Raw genomic sequence first — 23,389 nt, 5'->3', positions numbered from 1 at the left:
ATGTAAATAAATTATCGTTGCTTTTCATGATTGCCCACTAATTCATTTGAAAGTGAAGATTGTGTGCTGGGTGAAATGACTTGAAGACACATGTTGTCTTATTTGTGGTTTATTGGTAACAACAAAAGGCACATGAGTACGCCATAGTGTAGTAGGCCTAGAGAACTACACATAAAATTTCTCGGGAGAGAGAGAGAGAGCCGAGATCACACTCCCCCTAGTACGGGAGTCAAGTTCGTTTCTACTGGAAAAAAAATATACTAAACAACAACAGGGAGACCATGTGATACATGATTGGTAGCTAGCTCCGCCCAGGAAGATCACGTGATTAACTGAATTCTTAACATCATATTTTGATGCGGACTAGTAGATTTATATGGTTTTTTTCTTTTGGAAGTTTATGTAAAATTTAAATGTAAAATACATTCTTTTATGCAGTTTAATTATTTAATTTATTAATTTAACAAAAAAATGAGAACAAGTGCGAAATAAAGGAAAAAAAATAATCGTACTCAGTCTAATCTTATATCGAACTTGAATCCAAATTGTTATTGTTAAGTTTTAAAAATATCTATTTTTTTTCTACAGAATTCTTTCTCTGCAATATTAGGCTTTTTTTAAAAAATCTCAGCAGATAGTTCTTTAGTGGTAAGACTCCTTCTAATCACTTTATCTCATGATCTATAAATAAAGGAAAGGGGGGGGGGGGTAATTGCCCACAATTTGTTACTTAGTCTCCATCTAAAAAGATACTTGATATAACCACGTGATCATTTGTGAGAACTAAAAATAATAAATGAAAAGACAAAGTAAAAATATCAATTGTAAAAAGTTGATTAAAAAAAAAATATTCTGTAGAAACAATACTAATCCCATTCCTAAGATTTGAGCTATCAGTCTTCCATTTAACGCGTTCATTGCATAGAAACTCAAATTCTCGAGGAATCGCATTACCAAACTTTTTAAATAAAAAAAGAACTCTGTCATTTCCCGAAAGAAATTTTAACCAAAACTGAAAAAAGTAAGATGTAGGTATACAGAACATATGCATGTATAAATTTTTTTTTTTTTTAATATTTCAGAAGTTACCCCCTAAATTTGCCCTTATCCTACTTTGAAGTTACTTTAATTACCAAAACTTTTGGAGACATATATTCTTTATCTACTGCTGATGAAATAAAACCAAAAATCATAAATCATACTTTTCAACATTTAATTTTTTTTTTTTTTACATTTAATTTTTATATAATTGCATAAAAACTGCACCTTGTGGTATGATAATCAGCTTCATACAATCCCTTATTAGATAACATACTTTTTCAGCTTTTAGTGCTGTTAATAACAGATTGTTGTTAGAATGTCTGGTTATTAAAATATACTGAGTTACGCATAATTAATGGAAATAGTTATAACATGGTAATGGATTCCTAGGCTCGAAATCAGAAGATTACTTCGTTCAAACTTGATGCCACCAATGATCAGCTGTGTATGTAAGCTTGCCATTAAGTATTCGTGTTAAATCAATTTCCAGGGATGGGATGCCTTTATGTACCTAGAAATCTAAAGAGAACACCGATTCCAAATAACGTGCCGTTTTAAAAGCGTGTATCAATCCAACAGACAAACGCCATAATTAATGAATGTGTTGACTCTCTAATTCCTAAAATATTATTTGTAGACTGCTTTTCTTTCTAAAGCAATTAGTTTCTTAGCAAGTTTTGAATTTATAAAGAATTTGCTTTTGAGGCAATAATTTTGATAATTTTTGTAGAATGAATTAAAGATGTCATTTTATATCAAGGTAGACGCAAGACCTTTCCTTACATTTTCCTAATGAGGCTTGCTTTGTATTTAGTTTCCACGTATACATGAAAAAAAAAGAAAAAGGATTTTGATTTTAGATTGCTTTCATTGCAGAATTAAGATCCAAATTTGAATTCAGAACCACAATTTTCATATTAAGACTACATGTTAAAGTTTCGTCTAACTTGTTGCATTTCAGAGTTGTGATGTTTACTGTATACAAATAGCTAGATTCAATTCTAGATAGACATTCAATTTTCTTGACTGATTTTTTCAAAATTTAATGCATTATCTATAAATCTAATAATAAAATCATATGCTAAATTTCATCTATTTAGCTCATTGGTTTTGGGTTATCATGTTTTCATACACAAATAAATAGACAGATTTTAAGCAGGTTTTATCCAAAATTTGATAGAAATTTCAATTTTGATTTAAAGGCCATAAGCATGATTTCATCCCTCTGGTGAATGGAGTCTTTCATTTACTGTACTCAAGTATAAAAAGTGTTTTTGAAATTGATTTTTTTGGCTTCGGGAAGTCTAAAATGTGAAGATTGATAAAAACCTTGAGTTGAATTCTTTAAACAATTATTATATTTTCACCATACATATTCGTTCCACTGAAAAGTAAAAAATACAATTTAAATTTACAACTGAATAATTTGAAGTCAATTTTTTCCGTTCGTTAAAACATTAAATTTTGAGATTCTAAAATATTTTAGTCGAAAGATCATACTGTTTTTCGAATAAAAGCCATTTTTTCACTTATTTTTATATTATAAATCAAACATTTCCTATTAGCACAAGATATTGTACGATATTCCCACAATATTGTTCGATGTTCTGAATGCTGGCCAATGTCGTGAAGACATCGAATTATATTTTTCGGCATTTTGTACAAATAGGGTAATACTTTTCAAATATAAAATGCATTCTTAGCATTTGTTCTAAAAGTAAATTAAATCCAACTTGGATTACACGAGAATGAAAATGAATGTCTAAGACCTTAATAGAAGTCACTACTCATTCAAATGAAATGCATAAAAGGTTTTCAAATCCTCCGTTGTTAATTATTAGATTGTCTGATTTTCTTTGAAGAATCCAAAATTATCCTTTTCTTTATTTTTCACATGTGAATTACAACGAAGAGAAAGTATGTAATCACCAAGCTATTTCATCTATCATTTTGATGAATCTTCACATTTCATACCATTCCGGAAAAAAACATTTTTGAAATTTGTCTGTCGATCTGTGGTAGTGAAACTACAAATCGATGTATGAAATTTCGCTTGCACTTTAATCTTTAGAATTGTAGATCTGCTTCAAATTTTTGACCAAATTCATCAAGGAATTGACCTTCTGTATGTCTACATATCTGAGTATATGAGAACACAAGAACTCAAAAAAGCAATGAATTAGACAGATGACATTCGGTATGTGGAATTGTCACCAAAACTGTAAAAAATTAATGATATTTTGTTATTTTTAGAATAAATTATTGACCGTTCTGGAGTATTGTTATTTTTCTACTTTTCGTGATAAGAATATAGTTGTTGCTATCCATTTTGGTTATTATTATCAATCGGTTAATGCTATCTTAGTGCCCAAGTGATTACCTTAAGCCATAGTAACTGTATTTTCTTAAGTAAAATTCCACCAAGATAGCAAAGTAGTTCTATTTTAATCTAAAAATAATCAAGTGATTCCTTAAATATTTTTCAGAACGCATGAAATTAATTTCTTAAAAATCTTTCAAAACGGAGTACATCATAAAGCAGAGAATCTTTTCCTCCTTGACTTTCTCCTATAATTACACAGTGCGATGCGTTTTGTGTTCAGCTTCATTATTTAGCATTGAAGAAAAACGAGCTTATATTTTAATTAAATTTCCATTGACAGATTGGCTTAAAAATTTGATGCAAATCTATAGTTTTTGTATTAAGACTATACGCCATATTTCATTAATATATTTTCTTGTGCTTTCCAGCTTTCACAAACAATTCGCTATTTGGCGAATTCATTACATAGACAGAAATATATGATTTTGATGTATATATCAAAAACTAAAATTCACCCCATTTAGATAGCTGCCTTTGTATATATATATATATATATATATATATATATATATATATATATATATATATATATATATATATATATATATATAAACGCTAAAGTACCTGGCACATAAATTGCTCTTACCTGATGCCGAATAACAGCATTCAAATATAAACAAAAAGGTTTTGACGTGTGCACTGATTCAACGCTTCGCTAGTTAACAGATCTCAGAAATATTATTAGAAATGCTCTGCAGATTGCATGTAACCAAAAACTTCATTCAATCAAAGGAAAGATGCAAAAGAATTCAGGAATAGGCCTATAATCCAACTTGAAAATATACTTAAACGTCAGTAGATGGGTAATCGCTACGACTTGCATATGGAAATTGATGGTCATAATTTATAAAACTATTAATCTGCAAAAATGGCTTTTACATTAACTTAAAATCCAAAAAATTACATCTGTAATATCAATTTCATTTCTGTGCATTTTTTCCCATTTTAATAAAATTTTTAATGCCATACACAATCTATAGTTATGATAAATTGGTTTGAAAAATTGTCTTTCTTGTGGTATTGCAAAAAAAAGGTTTTAAGCTTTTTAATACAGTAAGGAATCCAGTATTCGGTTTATACACTCATAATTAAATTAGTTGAACGAAACACCTGTCAAGACCATCGATAGTTCTGAAATTAATATTCATCCAATGTAACATTTAATCACATGCTTTCGCCAATGTAAATTAAGATTTAAAAAATTTCTGTCTTTGAATTATAAATTAGAAATAGGATATTCATTTCCGCTTTCATTTCGTAATAAAACATACTTTTAATTTGCATCCACGGTACAGAATAGCATATTGATTCAATTCATTTTTTCAGTTGTATTAAATAACAAGGTAAAATTTTTTTAAAAAATAAGTGCATTTCATATTCATGGATCAACAACCTAAAAAAATTAATAATGTTGGCAGTTATCAAATAACAAGGTGAAACTTTTAAAAATATAAGTGTATTCCATATTCATAGCTCAACAATCCAAAAAAATTAATAATGGTGGCAATTAAGCTAGTTGTCAAAGGAAGCTAGTTCCATGAAAATATATACCGGTTTTTTTCCGAATATTTCAAAATTTTGCTGAATTTTGCTTTTGAAATCTGTAAGGTTAAGCGTGAGAACTCTGTTTTTGTTTTCATTCTCAAGGTAAAATTGAAATAGTTGGAAATTAGGAATTCATGATTTCCAACTATTCATTTGAATAGTTGGAAATCATTCACATTCGTAGATTGATGCAGCAGAAAATAGACGAACTTCCTCTCTTTGGAAATTGCAGCAGGGTTAGGAATACTATTCAAAATTAGAAATGAAAAGAATTACATACTTCGTTTCAAATCGGACGCTCACTCACCGAAAACTGAAGACGATATTCAAGGCATTGGTAGTCGAGTGGAAAAGATAAAATAGCGGATTGTTATGAGCGAGGATAGAACCTGGGACCTTGTGGTTCGCAGCAGAGTAACAAGGGAAAAGTAACTACTCATTTCTCGTAGCTATTATCTGGCTTATAAGGTTCACCACAATACCATAAACTAAGGCAATGGTACAAAGTTCGAATCAAGGCAAATGGTAAACAAGCAAATGCACACATTGGTTAAAATAATCACGAGATCCTGGACAGTCTTCAATCTAGTTAGAGTAAATTTGTGAGTACTTACAATATTGGGAATTGTAATATACAATACCAGAGAATTACATCCCTATGAGCACAGAATTCCTAAAACCATTTTGTCGATAATAATGCTGACCAGAATTCAGAATATTGAAAATAGCGTGGTGATATCTTACAGTTCACGGATTTGTGCAATATTAAATCTCTGTACTCCATAGAATAATGAGAATTTTATATTTCACACATTTTTTGCATAAAAGGCTTTACGATATTTCTTTCTTTTTCGATTTCTATAATGTTATATAACAGAGATATAGTTTAATTAAATTTTTCTTATGTAATTGTTAATCATCATTTTAGTAAGAAAATTTTTTTTCAAAAATTTCTTACCCACCATTTTAGAAGTAAAAAAAAAAAAATCTGATGCCCCACGCTTTGAATAGTTTTAAATATTTTATTTTTGCATCATTGAATTTGAAGCAACAGAAACATTTAAAATGTTGGGAAAATAATATGGTGATCACTTATTTTTATATAAAAACTTTAAAACTGAACACATTTCACGTCTTGGATATTTGGTAAAGGAAAAGAAATAGTCATACTTTTCCAGTCGGTGACAGTTTACACGTTCTAACGTTTTCCAGAAATCCGGGGATCAAAACTGAAACTAATTCCTATTTTCTGCAAAGTTTTCTCTTCATATAGCAGGATTATAAAAATTAATTATAAGAGATTTCCATAGACCACTTAATGTTGTTAATTACAGCCTGATTAATGTTTTTACGGTCAATAATCAAATCATTTCCATCTTGTCTCTTGCTCACTTTAAGTATGTTTGCATAAGGAACGATTATGAATAATATAATTAAAGAAAACATCATTTTCCTTCATTATTCTAAGAAATAATACTTATTATCTATATGCTTAGCTCTAATAAATATTTATCATAGGGTCTAAAAGATGTACATTGCCAACATACTGCTTGTTATGAACTCGAAGCTTCTTTCTATTCGTTTTATCATCTCTGACATTTTTGTTGTTCTACGAATGACAGATCTCAAGAATTTTAAACAAGTACTTCAACCCGGTTTTATAAACTGTAACCGCTTGCTTCGTATTGGGTGTTGGAAGCGGGTGGAAAAGTTTTTCTTGTCTGTTTCTTTACGAAAAATTTAATTTTTTTAATGGCTGGAAGATTACCTGCAATCGTTATTGATAATGGAACTGGGTAAATATTAAACTTTTATTTGCAAAATTATTCTGCATTTTATGTGTTTGAAATCAGTAAGGGTGTTCGGATATCCATATCCGATTAGCAAATTATAACCAAATGAGATTTGTTTCTATCTATCGATTTTTTACTTCCGCTGAGAAAATGTTCCATTTATCATTACTTATTTATCAAGTAAAATATCTCTGATTCAGTTTTAATCATTGCTTCATATTGTAGTTATAAGAATCTCTTTATTGGTACTTATTCTACTTGCATTGTTTTAAAAAATTCTGCAAAATGACTCATTATTGTATGTTTTTTTGGTCAAAATACTTATCTTTCTAAAAATACATTTAGAATAACTGTAATTTAACCAAAATATTTTTTGATTGTGTCATTTATACATTGAGTATTATCTTTTATAAAAAAAATTGTTGTCAAACTTCATCAGAATTCTAGTTTTAAAATCGGATATCCTGTTTGCATTCGTACCAGTAAATACATAACTTTAACCCGTTTTATTTTATGCAGATAATAGTGCTGATAAGTTACAGAAGTAACAAATTAACTATATTATCACTAAAAAATAAGATCTTTATATCTGCATTTTTTTTTTTTATTGAGCTAAATCTGCATATATTTATTTGTAGATTTTTTTATTTGCTGAATTTGTATATTATTTATCTGCAAGACTATTTTAAATGGCTTTATTTCAATTTAGAGAGAACTAAAGATTGTTATTGTTAGTAATTTTTTCAAATTATTTATATAGAATTGTGCTAATTGCCATAATGCATGTAGAATAATCTGTGTAGTGCTTATTGATTGATTGAATAAAAATTTGAGCAATTATGTTACTTTCGTCAGCTTTAGTTATTTTAATCCTACTATTCCAGAATTATATTGGAAGTGAATTTTTAGTCAAAACATTTTAAAATTTATTCTTTTAATCTTGTCCTCCCCTGCTGTTTTTAAGATTTAATGAAACAATTAATAATTTTATAAAGTCTCTATATTTTGTATATATTCTTTCAGTATTTACATTTTAATAAGTCTGTTAGTACAAAATAGTGCATATTTAATACATTTTTAAAACAGTTTAGAATATCAAGAATAATGTATTTATTAATTTATATATAGATAATTCTATATTTTTTCTCTTAAATGATTAATATACATGATTATATTGTATAAGAAAGTTTCTGCATTATGACCAGATTACATTCTAATAAAAATGTTACAATATTTATGAGTTAAAATTATTTTTTAATGCTGAAATGCAATATCATTTTTCATATTTACAAAATTTGATGTCTCAAGTTTTTTTTTTTTTTGAATGTATCATTAATTGGCAAATATGCTTAAAAATACATTTTTTTAAAGTAATAGACATATTTTTTTCAAAGATAAATGTTTGTAATGTAATCATAATCATAATAGTTACTTTGATAAAATGTAGCTTTCTTCTTGTTAATTATTAGATGTCTAAAAAAACAACTTAACTATTTTTTGTGTTTTAAGTGATTAATGAAGACACTTGTGTATTAATCAAATGTCAGCAATTGATCGCCAAATATGTCATGTTTATTGCAATCGGGGATTAATCACCCCCGATCGGGGATTAATCACCCCGGATGTCATGCTAGTCTATTTACTATTTTTGCCAATGACATGCAGTTAAACTAAAATTTGCTTGTGGTATTCATTAAATACACAAGTACTTTAATGAATTTGCGTAATTGTAAAATAGAGGTTTTGATTATATTGAGAAAATTTTGTAGTTACTTAGTTGATGCATTTCTCCAAATTAAAGCAGTTTATAGTTCTTTTACTAGTTTAAATTTTTTTAATTCCATGGGGCAAATTATTTTATAACTCAATAATATTGATAAAATTGATATTTTTAAGGCATTCTACGTATAAGCTATAGATTTTAATCACCAACTGATTTTTCTTTTCATTTGTATGAAAGTTAAAAATTTATATTAATTTTCAGGTACACAAAACTTGGTTTTGCTGGAAATAGAGAACCACAGTTCATCATTCCATCCGGTAAAATATTTTCCATATATTAAAAGAATGTTTTAGCATAGTTTCTTTACATTTACAACTTTTTTTCAGTTCAAAGACTGTGCAAGCTTACGTGTTGGTTGTTACAATAAATTTATTTTCTTTTTATTAGTTGTTAATTATTGATTTGTGAATGTAATTATTTTATAAATTTTTATAGAATTCTTTGACTTATTTGACTTTATTAATTATTTTTTTATTAATAATATAAATGAATTTCAAAATTTTTGAAATTCTATGAAGTGATCTCGCATGAAAAAAGTTACTTTACTGTAGCATTATCATTCATTATGTTTTACTGTATTTTTCTTGAAATATATTTAAATATTTTAGAAAGTAAGAACTTCCTTTAATGGCCATAATTCATTCCTGAATTTTGTTCATACTGTAAAACTTTCATTAAACAAGAATTTTTTCCCTATAGAAATTCATGTAAAATGGAAACATGCGTTTAAATATTCAAACAAATTTATTGTTTATAATGCATGCTTTTTTTTGCAAGACATTTGTCTTTAGCTAAGCTTCAAAATTTCACTAAAGTGAGACACTATATTATCATTGAATGAATTTGTAACATACATATCTACTGACTTATTGGGATGGTGATGGTTTTCAAAGTATGATAAAATTATTTCCCATGTTATTAGACATCTCCCTTATTTCACTGGAAGGTTGTTACTCTGTTGAGTCCATTATTTCCTGCTCTCCTTCCTGACCAAATATCCTTCACAGCCTTTTGCTGCGACACAAAATATAGCTCCATAAATTCCTCAGAACTGGTTACATTCTTCTGACAGCTCTTTGATGTCTATCTTTAGCTCCATAATCTTGGTCAGAGATACAATTCCATTAATTAAAACTCCACATGCAGTTGCGTAAAACCTTTAGAGCCACATTTGACAATGCTATTTGGCCAAAACTTTTTCTTTGTAAGATATAATGGTTCTTTTCAAGGCTAATCTAGTATGTGACATCATAATATCTTTCCATTACTTATTCTGTGAAACATGGCTCATAAAATAAGTCATTTTTCAAATTTTTATTATTTATTTTTTGCTAATTATGCAAATCACTCATTATGAGAGGTGCTAATTCAACAAGTTTTGAATTTATAAGTATTCTTAAAATTGAGATTTTTGGAATCATTAGATAATTTAAAACATTAAATGATCTTAATGATACTTTCAAATTATTATTTTCATCTCTGTTGTATTTGCCCCTGACTGTGTATAAAAGGAAAAAAAAAAAATCTTAAGTATTTTGCACCCTAGATTTATGATTTTGTTGACATCAATAGATATCATTTCAGTTCATTCATAATAGTTTTAGCTGGAAAATATTTTTTATTGCTAAAATGCTCTTTTTATAAGGTGATGTTGTCACAGGCATGATTTAAGATTTTTTTTAATATACAAAAAAATAATTTTAAAAAATGTAGTACTAATTTCTTATTATTTTATTTTAGCGATAGCTATCAGAGAAACTGCAAAGATTGGAGATCAGGCAATTAGAAGGTTAGGTCGTGGCATAGATGACCTGGATTTTTACATAGGTGATGAAGCAATTGATTCTACAGGGTATTCAGTAAAAGTTAGTGTATTGCTTATTCTTCATTTTTCAATTGCTTGAAATATTGTACTTGATTTGTTGTGTTAATTAGTTAACATATTACAATTCTATATAAAGGTTTTAATATGAATTTTTAATGTAGTACCCAATTCGTCATGGAATTGTGGAAGATTGGGACTTGATGGAACGATTTTGGGAACAGTCCATTTTTAAATATCTTCGAGCTGAACCTGAAGATCACTACTTTTTATTAGTAAGTGACAAGCTTTTTGATTTAGAATACTTTTAAGTATTTGATTAGAAAATATAATAATGAAAAATAATTTTGGTCATGCTTATTTTTTAAACTCCTTTTGTGATAAGAAGCAATTTTTTTTTCTAGCATAAGATAAAGTAAATAACAGTGTTCATTTCAATTTTCATTTTGTCCTCTCTTAGCTGATTATTTCAAGGATTCATTTTTTAGTTATTGAAAGATTTGAAAGATTTTTTAGTTATTGAAAGATTTGAAATCATATACACTTCCATGTTGTAAAAGATAAATTTAATAAATTTTATTTAAAAACTTAATGAATTGAAGTCTTTCAGATTTTGTTTAAAGCATATTGTTTTCTAAATGCAAATTTCAAGTGAAAATTTTCACTTTAAAATACTGTCTAAGTTCCTTGTATTTGTTTAGAAAAATGATAAAATAATTTTAATATTTTATTTAACAGACAGAACCTCCCTTAAATACTCCAGAAAACAGAGAATATACTGCTGAAATTATGTTTGAATCATTTAATGTTCCTGGTCTGTATATTGCAGTTCAAGTAAGTTTTTATTATTATTCTTTGTGATATTGTCATATTTTGCAATGATAAAAGTTAAAAATTTGGAATGAATGTTACAGCTGTTCTTTTGTGTGCTGGAATAACAAAAGAATTTTTTTCTATTTTAAATCATTAAAGAATATGAAACTATATAACTATAAGAGTTGGTATAGTGTTCCATATGGTGTAGCTAATTGAGAATTTTTGTATCATGTACAATCATGATGATTCAAACACTGATATTATTGCTTAGTTTTTCCAACAGAACTATCTATCTTGAAAAGACACCATTAAAAAAAGAAATATGTTTAGTATTTTCTTACAACATGTAATATATGTTTTTCACTAATTAAATTGCAAATAATAAAGTAATATAAAATTGCTAGAACAATAAATAAATTTTGTTGAGTGTCTTATTCACACAGCTTCAGAATTAATTTAGAGTGCTTATTGATTATTAGAACAAAATTCTTAAGTAAACTGTACTGTAAGAATGTCATTACTTTAAAAGATTTGATGGGAGAAAACCTCGATCAAAACCTTTTTCTTAAAGAGATTAGCATTGATATAATCATTTTAGAACTTTTTTCATTTGTAACCTTTTGAAAACCATTTGAAACATGTTTCATATGATTAGTTATCTTTTAATTAATTAAAAAAATTTCATTAATTGTTATCTTATGTTTGATTCAGCATGGTCAAAATAGCTCTTATTCCAAAAAACACACCAGTTTTTAGCAATCTACTTTGTAATCATATAGTATTAATAACATTATAGACAATGCATATTACTTTACTCCTAGGCTGTATTGGCTCTTGCTGCATCTTGGACTTCTCGACAAATGGGTGAGCGAACTTTGAATGGCCTGGTAATTGATTCTGGTGATGGTGTTACTCATTGCATTCCTGTGGCAGAGGGATATGTAATTGGAAGCTGTATCAAACATATTCCAATTGCTGGACGTAATATCACCTATTTCATCCAAAGTTTACTCAGAGAACGTGAAGTTGGTATCCCTCCCGAACAGTCGCTGGAGACAGCTAAGGCAATAAAGGTAAATAATATTCTTTAGTAGAAGGAGAGCTCTATAATACTAATTTGTTAGAAGTTAGGACATTATATAACAAATTTTGCATCTTTATGATTAGTTATTTATTGCTCATTTTACTTTAGTTATTTTTAGAACTATTTGCTTTCATAGATACCTCTTTATTTTGTTTTTTTAACATTTGCTTTAACAATTTATAAATTTAATTCATTAAAAAATGTCTAATTGCCTAGTTATTAATATTTTGTTTATTACTTATGTTATTAAAATTTTACTGCTTACATTGTCTTGTATAATAAATAGACTTCTCTGAGGAGGAATTAAATATTTCTGTACTTCATTTGCATATGTAGCCATATAAATTACTGGAAACTTCAATGTACTAACTGGTACAGTTTTTATTAATATGCTCTAAAATTTTTGAAGTTCCCTCCCGTATTTTTTGCATTATGTACGTTATTGTTTTTTATTAGTATGTAGTCGGACTTTTACTGTGCTTTAATTTTGGAATGAGTATTTCCACTAAAAAAAAATAAGTGCCATAACAATGTATTTTAACTTCCAATCCAAAATCCGACTATATTATTTTTTTATATATATTTTAGGGAAAATGAATCTGCAAATTAATTCTACTTTTTTTTTTTTTTTTGAATTATTATTCATGAACTCAAAATTTGTGTGATGACCTTTAAGCATTGATTATCTCTAGTAGATTTAATATAGAGCAGCTGTCACATAATATAATCTTTTCAAGACCTAAGATTTTTGATAACATTAACTGATTGATTACAATAAATATATTGGATAAAATTGACTTTTTATTTCATCAAGAAAAGTAGAAGTAAAAGAAAAATTTAACTCCAGGGTTTCTATTACTTATTTCAAAAGTAACAGTTGAAACAAATTCTTAATTGTTGTTTAACAACAATTATTCCTTATTAGTTCACTTATATATTTTTTCATATATGTATTGCTTTAAGTTATTGAATGGTGTTGCTCTTTGAGTTTCAAAATATCAAGTGCTTGACTTATTTCAGCATTTGTTGAAGAGTTTTGTTCAACATTTTAACTCTTATCTAAGTCATAATTTTTTGCTTGGTTTTACTCATGAAAAAAAAGCTGATTTCTCTTTCCTCCCCCTTTTAAATTTTACTATAGTCTGTGTATTTTCTGTAGGCGATTCAAGATCATGTTTTCTACCTTGTTACTGGTACCAGACAACCAATAACGAGGTAGAAAATGTGACCTTGAACCACCTACAGAAAATACACAGACTATAAGAAGAAGCTTTTAAATTTTAGTTGTGTTGACATATTTTTGGTAAACATACATATCCGTTAAAAATTTCAGAATTGTATATGACATTCAATTCAGTTCTTTTCTTGCACATATTTCATAATATAATCACATACAGTATTGGTTTATGTCTGTAAAACAAATTTCATTCCAAATCTGGTAGCTTAGCTGAATTAATCATTTCATTTAAATCAATCTGGGCCACCAGATAAAAGAACATGAATCTCGTACCACAGGAAAAATGACTCCTACATTATTCTTAACAAATAGAACAAAAGTTTCGATGAATATCAATCATCAACTTTGATGGAAAAAGGAAGGATCAGTCAATTTTGTATAGTTCTGATGACTTTAATCAATGGAATGATTCTACTAAACATATTTTTATGTACCTTTAATACATTGATTTGGGACCAGAGGAATTAGATAATATAAACAAATAATAATATTAATTCCAGTCATATTTAGACATGTCTACTGTAGTTTTAATACTTCTAAATAGTATTTGATAAGTTTTTTAAACTTCAGCCTGTATATTTAGCTTGTAACATGACAGAGGCTTTGATTTTTTTTAATAGTTCCAAATATTTTATTTTTAATCAAATTCTGCTATATTTGCATGCTTTTCCATTTCCAAGATGAAACTACTGCATTTAAAGTATTTTTCTGTATTAGAATTAATATTCAAAAATTTTATTTCATGTAATAAAAGTAGATATTAGTTCTAAAAATTGAAATGTTTTACTTCATTGACTCTTTAATGTTTCAGGAAAGATACAGTTACATTTGTCCTGATATTGCCAAAGAATTTGCAAAATATGACCAGGAACCATCAAAGTGGATGAAAAAATATGAAGGAATTAATGCAATTACTCAGCAACCATTTAGGGTTGATGTTGGATATGAACGTTTCTTAGGACCTGAAATATTTTTCCACCCAGAGGTGTTTAGCTTTTTCATGTTTGAAATTATATTTTTAATTATTTAAATCTTTCTGTGTTGATTTAAGATACTTTTAAGATGCAAAAATTGCTTAAGTATTAATTTTATTTCTGTGTGAGACATTCTAATTTCAAAGAATAAAATTACTATAAATTATATTTGCATTGTAAAATTGTATTGTTTATAATTTTGTGAAAATTTGTTATTTGCTGGATTTCCATAGTTTATTTTCTATTAATTTTTTAATAGAATAATTATTATTAAGGTCATGACAATAGTTAATGTAATTCATTTAATGATATTGCCTTATCCACTTTTTGAAGAATCTATAGGTATCTAGTTATCATTCAAATAATGATTTAAAAAGCAAAAAGATAATGTATGCTTTCATTTGAATTTTCAAAAATTGTGTCAATTTTTTCATAGAAAATTTTTGAGATGAAGTAAAAATATTTTTTAAAGCTAAACTTTGATGAGTAGTGAGGATTTAGCTTGTTTAATAATGTCACTTATCCCTTTATCATTCTGCAAATTAGATGTGTAGAAATTTGATATTCTTTTACCTTTTTAAAAAAATGAGTATTTGAACAGTTTACAATAGAAAAATCTATTCATTTTCATAGCTATTTATCTTGTATGTGTAAACATTATATTTTATTATGAAATAATGTCATTCTCAAAACTAATTTATCTTTAAATATTAAAGTGCTATTGCATTAAATATCATTTGATGTTTCTAAAATTAAGGAAAGATAAAATTTCTCTGAAGTGAGAAATTATAGTTCCTTTTATGTAATGAATTTTTTGATAAGTAAAATAAAAAGTTTCTTTTTATAATTTTGTTTAAATTTTGTTGATTATCTGTTTGTAAGATTTTTAAAAAAAGTTCTGAGTAACGTTAATTAACAGTTTAATGGTTCTAATTGCACAAAATTAAGTTTCTCAACATTTTTGGATATTAGATATTTGATTTTCATATTCCAATTTAGTTCTGTTCGTGCTTGTATGCTGCAGTTTAATGAAATAAATTAATATTTCTTATAGTTTGCAAATCCAGATTTCATGACACCAATATCTGAAATAGTAGATACTTGTATTCAAAGTTGTCCTATTGATGTAAGAAGGCCGCTATATAAGGTATGGTATGGATAATATATAATTGGTGTACATAGTTGTTTATTGATATCTTTAGGATGTACTTATTTGTTTATTTATTTTTGGTAGAATATAGTATTATCTGGTGGCTCAACAATGTTCCGAGATTTTGGCCGAAGGCTTCAACGAGATATCAAAAGAGTTGTCGATGCAAGATTGAAGCTTAGTGAATCACTTAGTGGTGGTCGAATAAAGGTAAATAAATTTTAATATAATAAATATATGGAATTTAATAAAATGAGGAAAATTTTTATTTGAGTATTATAACTTATTTACTACAGCTAATTTTCTTTTTCAAAATTAAAATTTGACACAGCCTTTAGTTAATGAAAATTTTATTACTTTAAGATTTGTTATGGTGCTATGCCAAGATTCTCATAATTTTATGGAATTATAGAATTGTTAATTTCTGGTTTTGGAGATATAATTACAATTGTAATTTTTTTTAAAAAAATATATCGTGAAAATTATTTGAACATATGCAATTAAGCACAACAATATAATTATAGGTTAAAAACATTTCAGGCTAAAAGAAAATCTTTAGTTGATTATTTTTATTATTAGTTATTACAACAAAAAAATTAATTATTCTGATTCCTCCTTGATATTTAAAAAAAAATAATAATAATTTGGGCTGGATGCATTGTTGTAAATTATAGAATTTGTATAGGTTAAGATCCAAATTTTTATATTTATTGTTCACTATATCTAACCTGTATCTGAAATGTTTTTTTTTTTTTTTCCATCACTAATTTTGATTAGTAAACTAATTTCTTTATTGTGCATTAAACTAAAGTTTGTGGCACATTTTTGTTGCACATTTTCTTTCAGTATTATATTTTATCTGTTATGATGATTATATTTTTAGGCTGCAATTCATCATAAGGTTTATTCTTTCATTTTTGTAATATATATTTTTAAATTAATCATTTTGTTACAGCCCAAACCTATCGAAGTCCAGGTTATATCCCATCATATGCAAAGATATGCTGTATGGTTTGGTGGTAGTTTACTAGGATCTACAGTAAGTTACTATTTATTCTCTTCTGATGTTTTTAAAAATGTTCAGATTTAGAAGGAAAAAAATTTTTTTCCTTCCTTATTTACAGAAATTAGAAGTTATTAATAAAAGAAATCTTATTGAGAAATTTTGATTTGTCTCAAATTGTACCAAAATTGCTTGCTATAGAATTAGTGGCAACAATTGTTGCAATCACTTTTTTTTCTTCTTCTTCTGTACTATTGTTAGAAGAATAGGTATTAGAAAGGACAAAGTTAAAATACTATTATAAAACTGACAAGCTTTTTTTTTTTGTTAATAATTTTGATGGTAAAGGCCCTAGGGACATACAGTACTATTAATTATGGTATATTCACATGTAAATAAATGTATTTTTTATGTACTTTGAAATTTGCGATTCTTCCATTCTTGGTCGTAAGTTTATTTTAACCCTGCTGTTCTGTTCGTATTTACTTTATGAATGTATAGGTATTGAATATATTTACTTCTCCGTGTTTTCAGAAACATATATAACAATAGCTCAGTGTTTTTTTCTTTTTTTTTGCACGATACATTTGATATAATTAAAAAATAATACAACAAATATCTAAATGGGCAAGCAATTTGTTTCTTTTTATAAATCTATGTTTTCAAAAATTGATCAAGGGCATTCACAGTTCCTTTACTTGTGCTTGGATTTTTATATTATTTTTTACTAGTTGATTTATTGTTAATAATCCTGATTATTAACTGCATTTATATCATCTGTAAAGTAAAAACTTCATTTACATATCTCTCTTTGTTGGTCATTTGATAGGGAGGTTGTTGCTTATTTTTTCTTATAGTACCAATCATAATAATATTTTATATTAGAAGTTGCCCAGTTTGCAGAAAGTAAAGTCATCACATGTGCCAGTATACTATTTAGTTTATATGTTAGATCATTTGAAATTTGTATGCCTTGATTTTTTCCTGGTTTTGAAGGGGGTTCTTTTGCATTGAATCTTATAAGTCTCTACCTTTAGAACAAATAAAATTTTCCTATGACATAAAGACAATATTTTTATTATGTATTTAGATTATTTGATATATGCCTTTCACCATCCTCAAAATGAAGTAATTGTTTTCTTTTATAATATTTTTATACAGATAAAATAGTTTTGGCTAAGTAGTTTTCCTCTAAATTTTTTGAAACAGGTGAAAGTTTATCTGCTCTGGTTTATAATTAAAGCAAAAACTTTGCATGAATTTATATCTTTCCTATTTGAATTAGTATCATATGGTGAAAAATTTTAAGCAAAGTTGTAAGAAAACAGTACTGAATCTTACTGGCCCAAGCAATGCAATTTGAAAGCATTTATAGGAATTATATAAATAAAATAAAATTTTATTCTGTATAGAGAAATAGCATAACATTTTCATTGGCAGTCACGAAATATCTATAAAATGACTTGGTATCATTTTCTGTAAGCGGTTAAAAACTTTTTTGGGGCCAAATAAATCTTACAGAACATTAAAGGTAATCTTAAACATTTAAATGCCTAGTAAATGACAGTCTTTTGTGCAAACCAAAACATGTGTTCAGTGGAATTTGTAGAAATCTTTTTTTAAAAAATGGTCATTGCATATTTTTAAAAATGATTGAAAACATAAACAAAGGCTTTTGTATCATCTATTATAAAGTATGTAGAATAGTATAATATTATTAATAGATTGAATAATTTTATCAAATTTTTCATTTAAATATTATGCAATAAATTTCTTACAAACTATTGAGAAATAAACATAGGGGAAAAAGTTAGGTAGAAATAATTGCTAAATTTCTTTATTAAAATGTTTATTATATGAATAAAAATGGATTCTTCCATAATCGATTTTGACTACCAGTAGCCATAATCACACTCTTGTTCAATGCTTACATCTTTCAGGATTTTATTGAGTAATATCTTTTCTAATCAGAATTTTTAAGGTTATATGATTTCAAAAGCCTTTTTTACTGTAAATCTTTTATTTTTTATTAAAGACAGCAAATTATTTTTTTTTCTAAGATACTGCAAAATTTTATGACAATATAAAAAATAATAATGGCATCTCAAATGGCTCTTGAAAACTGAATTCTTTCAAAACCATGTGACATTCAAATGGTTAATTGATATTTAGAAATTTGTAGTATCATATGAAAAAATTATATAAGGTAACAGAGAAAAATATGCAATGCGATTTCCTTTTATTTACATAATGAATGCAAAGTGCTACAGATTCCTACACAGTTAAACTAGTCAGTACACATGCTATAATTTTGTATCTATAAGCTTTTGAGGTTTATAGATATTTTCATACGGGTAGTCATAATTATTTCTCAGTTTCTCCAGAGAGATTTATTTCATATACTTGCTAAAATTTGAGTTAAGCTATTTTTCCTTAATAGATCATATCTTCTCTTTAATAAATTTAATTTGATGATGCTTTAAATAGTAAATGTTTACAGCATTTTTCATATATTTGTATGGAAAATTCTTATATAATTTAATGAAATTTAATATTCTATTTATGTCATGAAAAATTCTGTTTTGTATTGATTTATTATAAATATAATATTTAACTATGGTAAATTAAATTGATTAATCTGAGAAATCATGATAATTGAAACAGTGCATTTTTATGCATGCAAAGAAATAAACAGAAAAATGAAATGGTCTGTTTACTTTTGTGATCTTGTTCATTGCTCCTAATTTATTAAGAATTTCCTATTTCATTTTAATTTTAGTTATTATCTTTATTTAATATACTCTAAATTTTATGAGTAAATAATAATGTTTTTGCTATTTTAAAAGAATGATTCCTGTCTTGAATATTCTTTACTAAATTATTTTCTGTACAAAATTATAAATGAGCATTTATTTTGCTATGTTTAGAAAAGTTTTTTTAAATATTAAAGCTTTTTATCAGTGTATTTTTAAAGTCGAAATGTGTATTTATCTATCTTAGTGGCATTAACAATTCTCTTTTTTGTAGCCTGAATTTTATCAAGTATGTCCTACTAAAGCTGCATATGAAGAATATGGACCTAGTATTTGTCGTCATAATCCTGTATTTGGTGCCATGACATGAGAAATAAAGTACTTTTAAATACTTTAAAACATACCTTCATAAAGAGTGTAATATATTGAAAATCTAATCTAAAAAAAAGAAACATTGCTTCTGAGATTACAGTTAGCTTCTGTTATGGACTGTGATGTGTGTAACATATGGAACAAATTTCTTTGCAAATTCCCAATCAATGACCATTGCTCATACTATTGAAAATCTATTATATGTCTACTATTGTCTTTGTTTTTTTTTATTGAATTTTCTTTTCTATGAATAGCTATCAGTCTTAAATTACTGATTTATCAAAAAATCATCTAGTGATTGTATTTTGTAATTGTTTTGCACTTGTAATTTTATAGACACTCCATTTATTGAATATATCAAAATAAACTCGTTTTCTTTATTAAATGAGTAATTTACTTTGTCCTTACAATTTTTTTAATTACATTTATTATTTATTTTATATTTTTTTCTAACACAAGATTGAATGGAAGCCACTTTTTGGGTGTTGTTAATTACTTAACTACTTATGCTTGTTACTTAATATTCAGAATGTTTTGCTCAACAAATGAATATATTAAGTTGCAATTTTCAAGTTTTTGAAACAATTTAGTAATAAATTTGTAGTTTAAACATATATCTTTACATAATTCATGCTTTTCAATAAACTGATGTGAAATGTTATCTGTTTTTGTTACACAAAAAACAGACTGTTATATAAACTTTTAACATCTAAATTAATGCAATAGTATTTCATAATATTCTGAATTTTTAACTTAGTAATTTATTAAACGTTGTAGATTAATGTCTTCCAATCCTTCTTCTGATGTTGGTGAATGGATTATATGAGTTAGTGTCATTTATACTTTGTATTACTTTAAAATCATTAAAATGAAACTTTAAAGTGTAAAATCAATTGATCAACAAACATAATATATATAAATAATTATATTTGTTAGAAAAGATGATTAATTTGTTTTTATAGTATATGCTTGAATAATAAAAGGGTGCTATTATTATATTGATTGTATGGTATTTTTTTACACGACTTGATCACGAGTAAGATTCAAGAATAATAGACATTTTTCCCAAAATAGCACATTCCTGTTTGAAATGCTATTTATACATATTATTGGTTTATCAGTCATTTAGTACCTTTATGTAGTCTCCCATTCATTAATAGTTGCACAATATGACATCTATTTAGTTAGAAAAGAGCCAGTGTATATATATATATATATATATATAATATATATTTATATAATGTGAATAAGATGGGTATTTTATTTGATGCATTTAGTGGCATTAGATGTGAGTAAGAATTACTGGTTTTGACAGTCATTTTTTAAACTCTTTTCATGTCATTGCAAAATTATTGTTGAAAATTTTAACTCCATATTAAAAGCTACTATTATTAATTATTTTACTAGACAATGTGCAGACAAGCATGTTCTATTCTTCATTTGAACTGAATATTTATTTATTGCATCATTCTGACAAAAAATATTTGAGACAAGTATAAAGCCAAATCTGTATTGAACTTTTAAGTTTCTTGGGGAAAAAAATTGCTGTATAGAAATTTCATTAAACAGGAAAGACAAATTGAAAGTAATTTTTTAATTAAAAACTATTATCCATAATTAAGAGAAGAAGAAAACCACAATATTTGTTGATTTTCATTCAATTAACCGAGGGATAAAAAGAACAAGTATATACAAAAAGGAGCATTTTTTTTATTTGTTTCAACATTCATTTATTGAAGTTAATTGCATACTTCTCAAAAATTTCTCCTATAGTAGAAATAATAACATAAATACATTGGAACTAATTTTCATAAACATATTGTTAATTAAAAGTCATAAAATAGATGAAATCATAATTTCTAAAGAAATTACATTTAGCTCCCGCCCCCCCCCCCCCGCCGTTTGTTTTAGGTTATGAGTAATTTTCCTTTCATGAAAATGTCATTCATTTCAAGAAAGATTGTCTTTTATATGAAGAGGAATCAAAATTTTATATAATTAGAACATGTGAAATTGTATTGTGTAAGGTATCATTTAAAAAAATGGCTGGATTAGAATGATCCTCATAGTTTTAATTGGGGCTTTATGTACTTATTTATAGTTGGAAAATGTATATTTATTATATATATGTATATATATTTGCAGTCCTTGTTAATCTAACTAATTTCAGCTTTGTTTCATGGAAGATGCTTTAAAAATCCAAATATTCATTTTGGATATAGTAATATTTATTTTGGATATAAAAATTAAAATATGTAAATATCTTTATTTTTTGACAAGGAAGCTTTCTTTTACATTGATTTTATGAAAATATTCTTTGCATAGAATTTGACGTGTTATCATTTGTGTCTGGTCACATAAAAATGTGCTTTTTTTTTTTTGTGGTATGCGAATGGTAGATGATGTACAAAATGTGCTAAGTAAGATTTTTATAGAGTGAACACAACCATTGCTTTAACTGTTTGTTGCTTTATATGTCCACAGTTTTTGTTTTTATTTTTTTTTAGCTCTTATTTTATATTTTCTTGATTCCAGTATCACTTGCTTTTATCAAAATCTTTTTGTAGTGATTCAGTCATTTAATGCCACTTCAGAAATTAAACAGTGTTACTTTTGTTCAAGTTTATAGAACCAAATGTTTATTCATAACTGTAATCTTTTTCTTAAAACAGTATTATTTTACATAAAATTTTATAATTGTATTTTTTTTTTCCGTTCCATGTTTTTTATTGTTTTATAAGCTATCCAGTATACATATTTAATAATTTTTAGCCATCTACATTCTAAAAATAATTTTCTAATCATTCAAATTTTCTGCTTACTTGGCACTTCTCAAATTTCAACTTCTGAGTTGCATAAGCTTTTATTTTCTCACAGCTCTGTGCCGAAACACTGTGTTGATTCCTTTCTAAAACTATGCAAGTTCTATATAAGTATAAAACAGAGCCTCTTTTTCCTGCTTTTCTCCCTAGCATATCATGCACTCTTCATAGCTTTTGTAAAAACAAGTAATATAAATTTTTAAAAATTTAGTCAATTCCTATTTAGATCAACAAAGAAAAATTTTATTTTTGTTACTTTTTAATCCAGTTTGTTTGTTTAGTTTATTGTTTTCATTCATTCCTAAATTTATATCCTGCTAAATATCTTATACAAGAGAAATTTTTTTCTTGCATATGAAACTAAAATTAATTAATGAATAATATTTGAAAAAACTGTATTAACATCAAGTGTCATCTACTATAAATTTTAAAAAATGCATTTGAACTTGGAGTGGATGAATAAAAAGTATTTTATTAACAATTGAAAATTTGAACAAGATATATAAATATATATAAGAAAAGTGTGAACTAATAGTAGGAATTGAAAAAAAAAAAAAAAAAAACATATTGATGATAGATAAAAATTGGAATATTTTTTTCTTAGTGTTATGAAAAATTAAAATTATTAAAGAACTTCTCTTTACATTAAAGAATGTTTTGCATGTATATATATAAACACACCATAATCATACAATCCAATGAAAATCCCCTCCTCCAAAGTATAATATAGATAATTAAAAGAAGTCAAGCCATCTTGAACAAGTTATGTCCCATTTTTTTTAATAATGCATTTATTAATTTTGACAGATTG

General features: G+C 26.3%; 1 protein-coding gene across 1 annotated transcript; it reads left to right on the top strand.

The window, feature by feature from the left end:
* Nucleotides 1–6,626: 6,626 nt before the first annotated feature.
* LOC129971151 (actin-related protein 3) lies at nt 6,627–20,141 on the top strand. Its single transcript, XM_056084657.1, has 11 exons — nt 6,627–6,765; nt 8,747–8,802; nt 10,286–10,410; nt 10,532–10,642; nt 11,106–11,201; nt 12,005–12,256; nt 14,316–14,489; nt 15,533–15,625; nt 15,713–15,838; nt 16,584–16,667; nt 19,659–20,141. Exons 1-11 carry the CDS (start codon nt 6,722–6,724, stop codon nt 19,752–19,754), a joined length of 1,257 nt encoding a protein of 418 aa, XP_055940632.1. The 5' UTR covers nt 6,627–6,721; the 3' UTR covers nt 19,755–20,141.
* Nucleotides 20,142–23,389: the final 3,248 nt, after the last annotated feature.

This window comes from Argiope bruennichi, chromosome 1 (genome assembly GCF_947563725.1).
Source record: "Argiope bruennichi chromosome 1, qqArgBrue1.1, whole genome shotgun sequence".
Lineage (NCBI taxonomy): Eukaryota > Metazoa > Arthropoda > Arachnida > Araneae > Araneidae > Argiope > Argiope bruennichi.
Note: the sequence above shows the minus strand (reverse complement) of the source record. Positions and strands in the feature narration are given on the sequence as shown.